Genomic DNA, 6,743 nt, shown 5'->3' with positions numbered 1-6,743 from the left:
TTTTATTATATAGGAGTGCCTGGCCAGCCTGGGTGAGGGGCTGATGGCTGTTTCAGGCTGGCCACAGCCCCTTCAGGGTCAGGGGTCCTGCTGCGGTGCCTGGCCAGTCTGGGTGAGGGGCTGAGGGCCATTTTCAGGCTGTCTAAGCCCCCCAGTGAGGACCCTCACCCCATGAGGGTGTGGCCAGCCTGAGTGAGGGGCTGATGGCTGTTTGCAGGCTGGCCACAACCCCCAGCCACCCAAGCTCCCAGTGGAAGCTGACTGGAAGCATGTATCTGGGATTTATTTGTCTTCTATAATTGAAACTTTGTTGCCATGAGAGGAGGCCACAGCCGGCTCAGGGCAGGTGGGAAGCTTGGCTTCCTCCATCACCTGGGCAACCAAGCCTCCTGCTTGCTCCAGCTCCATGGCTGCTGGCCGCCATCTTGGTTGGGTTAATTTGCATATAGTTGTTCTGATTGGCTGGTGGGCGTGGCTTAAGGCATAGCGAAGGTACAGTCAATTAGCATCTTTGTCTTTTATTAGTGTAGATATATATTATACTAGAGGCCTAGTGCATGAAATTTGTGCACTGGGGAGGGTGCGGGGTGTGTCCCTCAGCCCACCCTGCATCCTCTTCAATTTGGGATCCCTCTCACAATCCAGGACTGCTGGCTCCCAACTGCTGGCCTGCCTGCCTGATTGCCCCTAAACACTTCTGCCTGCCAGCCTGATCACCCCCTAACCACTCCCCTGCCAGCCTGATCGATGCCTAACTGCTCACCTGCCGGCCCGATCACCCCTAACTGCCCTCCCCTGCCAGCCATCTTGTGACTACATGGGGGCGGCCATCTTGTGCAAGGGCGTGATGGTTAATTTGCATATTACCTCTTTATTATATAGGATATACAACATACAACTGTTAATAGCATGACATTATACAACATTTTTCTTTTATAATTTGTGTGCATATATATGGTTTATTTTCTGGGTTCAGCTTAAGTTACATTTGTCATAAATAAAGACCAGCAGAATAATAAACATAAGATAATGTTTTAGGCATGGGAGGGAGGAAGGGAGAAAGAGAGAAAGAGAGAGAGAAAGAGGGAGAGAGAGAACCTAGGCATTGCTGTTGCCATTTAAATTGGACCTCAAAGGGAGCAAGGGCTTCCACAGTTGTGAAGGAGCTGCCATCGTGCGTTTGGAGCAGAGGTGGAACACTCTGAGTAGAGGAGAAAGTTTGGGAGAGAGGAGAGCTGGCAGGGTGTTATGATCCGGAGAACACTGATTGATGGGGGTGGGGCAGGGTGTCATCAGCAGAAGGGATGGGAAAGCGCCATTCCACTGACTTCCTCATTCAGTTCTCAACTCAGAAACTCTGCCCACTGCCTTTGGTTCTTCTAACTTTTCCTAAAGTGCCCTATTTCAATAAAGGGTTCCAACACTCCCAAGATGTTGAAGCCAGAACCTGGGGCCTTGATCCTCCTGCTCCTTTATCCACCTGCCCAACATCCAGTCAATCATAATGAGTTGTACATTTAAACTGCCATCAAATCCATCCATATCTCCCTTAGCACTGCTCTACCCTTGCTCATCTCTCATCTAGACCATTAAGAGAGTCCAGGCTTTCTCTCTCATGGCTGCACAGCTGCCTGAGCAAATCTGGCAAACACAAATCTACCCGGCGCGGCCCTGTGCAGGCCCATGGCAACGCTGCCCGTGCCCCACACAGAGTTTACAAGGCTCTTGTGATCTGCTCTTGTCTCTTACCACTTGGCCTCTCTCACTCAAGCCATGACCAGCCATACTCAACTTCTTCAGCTCTGAGAATGCACAGTGCTCTCAGGTGGAACACTCCTCCTCCCACCTTCATTTGGCCAGCTCCTTCTCTTCCTTCAAATCCCAACGGAAATGCTCCAGAAAAGCCTTTGCTCACCCCCTTTGTAGCACATACCATACATGACTTAATTTCTGTCTTCCTCTCTCAAATCCGATCACCATGAGGACAATATGTGTCTCTTGTTGACTGCAGCATCCCCAGCAGCTAGCAGAATGGCTGACACATAGCTGACATGTATAAATAAACAAGCGTTGAATTGAAATAAACTCACTGGGCTCCTTTGTTCACACTTTTTTCTTTCTTTACCCCTCTTGGGTTATGGTTGCCAGCACAGCCTGGCCCCTCTGTTAACATGCAGAAGAAAAGAGCTAGCTGGCTCTGAGCTAGAATCTGTAGGGAGGCGGGAGGGGGTGGCCTGGATGTGTCTGACTGCCAGAGAGGTGATGAAGGTGAGACAGACTTAAGGTCTCTTTTACAGCTTGTAAAGTCAGCAACTTCATCTAAGAATCATGGACCCGCCCTAGGATTAAGAGTTAACAGAAGGCTATGGGATTTTAATGGCAGAGATAAAAAAATAAAATGACATCATTGGTTCCAGTCAGGGTTGACATCTTAAAACCAAGTAAAACAGTGATCTCTTTGTCAAAGGGGCAACCATTTATATTATGGACAACATTTTTTTAAGGCACAGAATTAAAATATCCTCCCCATGACAGTGAAAACATGCCTTAGAGTTCAGGGTTTCTCCCCTGTATGCGGCTCACAGAGGACGAGCCTGCCCCACATTGCCAGTTCTCAGCGAGTAAAGAGAGCATCTCCAGGCAATGTTCCCCCTTTCCCCAGAAAGACAATTGTTTAGTCTAGAAGGAGGTAAAGTATTTTCACTGAATTCCCTGCTCTTGCTGCTGGTCTGCCAAATCCTACGGAAACAGTTTCCCGGGGAAACCCCAGGCTGCACTCACCCTCGGCTGCAGATGATCTCCAGGGCTTCCAGGTTCCCGTGGTAGGCGGCCAGGAGTGTGGGCGTCATGCCATCCTCATCAGAGAGGTTCAGATCCCTCCTGGTCGCCTCTTTCAGAAGTTCCAGGTAGCTGTCACTGGCAGCTTGGTGGTAGCGAGAGGACATGTTTCCTGCTCACCGACGCTTGGCCAGGTATCAACTCCAGGCAGAGCAGGATGTTGGTGGAGCAGCCTTCCTACAAAGCTGGTTAATCAGTGACAAGGAAGAGTGTCACCCAGGGCAAAGCTCACTCCAGCCTCCCTCCTGGAAGGCAGCCAGAAACACTGATGGCACTGAACTTGGACTCTTTCTTTCCAGAATGGCCATGACGTTAAATATTGAAGACTGCTGTGTTCATCTTGAGTGTTTGGGGGACACATTTAATTTTTGAATTTCCATGAACAAGTCTTGAATATAATATTGGTTATCTAGGCTTAGAATGTTGAAAATAATTGCCAAAAAATTCAGAACTAGTTTAGGGAACTAAACTAGTTTCCCTGGGGAGGCCTATTTTTAGAGCTGTTTCATTGAGGTTCAATTTACATACTGTGAAACTCATCCATTTTAAGTAGACAATTCAATGATCGTTAGTAAATTTACAGAGTTGTGTAATTATCACCATAATCCAATTTTAGGACATGTCCATCACCCCAAATCTCCCTTATGCTCACTTATAGTCAATCCTCATTCCCACTCCCAGCTCAGGAAACCACTGATCTCTTTGTGTCTCTATAATCTTGCTTTTCATGGGAATTCCCTATAAACACCATAATCCAATTTTAGGACATGTCCATCACCCCAAAATCTCCCTTATGCTCACTTATAGTCAATCCTCGTTCCCACTCCCAGCTCGGGAAACCACCGATCTCTTTGTGTCTCTATAATCTTGCTTTTCATGGAAATTCCCTATAAATGGAATCATAAAATATACAGTGTTTTTTTAAACATGTATTGAACTACATTTTTAGATTTTTAAAAATACATTCCTTTTTTTCTTCCAACTTTATTTTGTATCAGTGTCAGTTGTACACCTTAGTGTTTAGACAATCATATACTTTACATAGTATTCCCATCAATTGGTGCCATAGTTATCACAATATTATTGATTATATTCCCTACCAGTATGTTTTACTTACATCTCCATGACTATGTTGTCACTACCAATTTGAACTTCTTAATCCCTTCACCTCTTTCACCCAGTCCCCCAGTGTCCCTCCCTTCTGGCAACAACCAGTTCACTCTCTGTGTCCATGAATCTGTTGCAATTTTATTCATTTATTTTGTTCTTTAGATTCCACACATAATTGAAACCACATGGTATTTGTTTTCCTCTTACTAACTTGTTTTACTGAGCATAATACCCTCTAGGAGGTCCATCCATACTGTCGTAAATGGTAAGATTTCATTCTTTTTTATGGCCCACTCATCTATTGATGGTTTAGGTTGCTGCTTCCATGTTTTGGCTATTATAAAAAATACTGCAATGAACATAAAGGTGATATATTCTTTCCAATAAAATAAGTGTTTTAAGTTTCTTTGGACAAATCTCCAGAAGTGGAATCGCTGGATCATAAGACAGTTCCATTTTTAATTTTTTTAGGAAACTCCATACCGTTTTCCATAGTGGCTGCACCAGTCTGCATTCTCACCAACAGTGCATGAGGGTTCCCTTTTCTCCACATCCTCACCAACACTTATCATTTGTGGATTTATTCATGATAGCTATTCTGACAGGTGTGAGGTGATTTTAATTTGCATTATGGTTTTAATCTCATTGTGGTTTTAATTTGCATGTCTCTGACATCGAGCATCTTTTCATATGTCTAGTGGCCATCTGTATGTTCTCTTTGGAGAAATATTTGCTCAGGTTCCTCGCCCATTTCTTAATTGTATTGTTTGTTTGTTTATTTTTTTGTTTGTTTTTGGTGTTGAGTTGTAAGCGTTCTTTATAAATTTTGCATATTAACCATTTATCAGATGTATCATTGGTGAACATGCTCTCCCATAAGGCTATCTCTTCCCTTTGTTGGTTTTCTTTGCTGTGCAAAAATATTTTAGTTTGCTGTAGTCCCATTCATTTATTTTATCATTTGTTTCCCTTGCCCAAGGAGATATATCAGAAAAAATATTGCTATAGAAATGTCCGAGATACTGCCTATGTTTTCTTTTAGGATTTTTATGGTTTTGAGTCTTACATTTAGGTTTTTAATTCATTTTTAGTTTATTCTTAAATATGGTGTGAAGAGGTGATCTAGTTTTATTTTTTTTTTTGCAGGTATCTGTCCAGTATTTACAACACCATTTATTGAATAGATCATCTTTACCCCATTCTATGTTCTTGCCTCCGTTGTCAAATATTAATTGACCACATAGGTATGGATTTATTTCTGGGCTCTCTAGTCTGTTCCATTGATCTATATGTCTGTTTTTATGCCAGTACCATGATGTTTTGATTACTATGTCCCTATAGTATAGTTTGATAACAGGTAGCAGGAAACCTCCAACTTTGTTGTTCTTTCTCAATACTGCTGAGCTATTCAGGGTTTTCTTATGGTTTCATATACATTTTTGGACTGTTTCTAGTTCTGTGAAATACACCATTGGTATTTTGACAGGAATTGCATTGACTCTATAGATTGCCTTGGGTAGTATGAATATATTAATGATATTATTTTTTTCTATCCAGGGACATGGTATATTTGTATCTTCTTCTATTGCTTTCTTCAGTGCCATATAATTTTCTGAGTTCATGTCTTTTACATCCTTGATGAAATTTATTCCCAGGTATTTTTTTATGGAATTGTAAATGGGGTTGTTTTCTTAGTTTCCCTTTCTGATAGTTCATTATTGTTATATAAAAATGCAACCAATTTTTGAATGTTAATTTTCTATCCTGCTACTTTACTGAATTCATTTATCCATTCTAGTAGGGTTTTTTTTGGTGGAGTCTTTAGGATTCTCTCTATATAGTATAATGTCATCTGCAGATAATGAGAGTTTATTTCTTCCTTTCCAATTTGAATGCCTTTTATTTTTTCTTCTTGTCTGATTGCTGTAGCTAGGACTTCCAGTGCCATGTTGAATAAGAATGATGAAAGCGGACATCCCTGTCTTATATCTGATCTTAAGGGAAACATTTTTAGTTTTACCCCATTGAGTATGAGGTTAGCTGTGGGTTTTTCATATATGACCTTTAAAATGTTCAGTTATGATGAGAATTTTTATCATAAATGGGTGCTGGATTTTGTCAAATGCTTTTTTTCATCTCTTAATATGATCATGTGATTTTTATCCTTCATTTTGTTTATGTAGCATGTCACATTAATTGATTTTCAGATATTGTATCAACTTTGCATCCCAGGAATAAATCCCACTTGATCATGGTATATGATCTTTTTAATGTATTGCTGGATTCAGTTTGCTAATACTTTGTTGAGTATTTTTGCATCTACATTTATCAGGGATATTGGCCTATATATATTTCTTTCTTTGTAGTGTCTTTACCTTTTTTTGGAATGAGGTTGGGAGTCCTCCCTAAACTTGAATTTTTTGGAATAGTATGAGAAGGATCTGTTTTAGGTCTTCTTTGAATATTTGGCAAAATTAATCTGTGAAGCCACCTAGTCCAGGACTTTTGTTTGCTGGGAGTGTTTTGAATACTGCTTTGATTTTATTAGTTGTAATTGGTCTATTCAGATATCTTTTTTTAAAATTAAATCTTTATTGTTCAGATTATTACAGTTGTTCCTCTTTTTTCCCCCCATAGCTCCCTTCCACCCAGTTCCCACCCCACCCTCCGCCCTCACCACCCCCACTGTCCTCATCCATAGGTGCATAATTTTTGTCCAGTCTCTTCCCGCATCCCCCACACCCTTTTCCCCTGCTAGAATAGTCAGTCCACTCCCTTTCTATGCCCCTGATTCT

The 6,743-nt window shown here is 41.7% G+C and overlaps 1 protein-coding gene across 1 annotated transcript in view; it reads right to left on the bottom strand.

Annotated features, from left to right (window-relative positions):
- Positions 1–3,012, bottom strand: part of ANKS4B (ankyrin repeat and sterile alpha motif domain containing 4B) — a 14,674-nt gene extending 11,662 nt beyond the window's left edge. The window contains exon 1 of the mRNA XM_005861497.2: positions 2,782–3,012. Coding sequence (XP_005861559.1) covers positions 2,782–2,945 — 164 coding nt within the window. The 5' untranslated portion in view covers positions 2,946–3,012. The remainder of the gene's footprint in view (positions 1–2,781) is intronic.
- Between the last annotated feature and the right edge of the window lie 3,731 nt (positions 3,013–6,743).

Source organism: Myotis brandtii, unplaced genomic scaffold (assembly GCF_000412655.1).
Source record: "Myotis brandtii unplaced genomic scaffold, ASM41265v1 scaffold152, whole genome shotgun sequence".
Lineage (NCBI taxonomy): Eukaryota > Metazoa > Chordata > Mammalia > Chiroptera > Vespertilionidae > Myotis > Myotis brandtii.
Note: the sequence above shows the minus strand (reverse complement) of the source record. Positions and strands in the feature narration are given on the sequence as shown.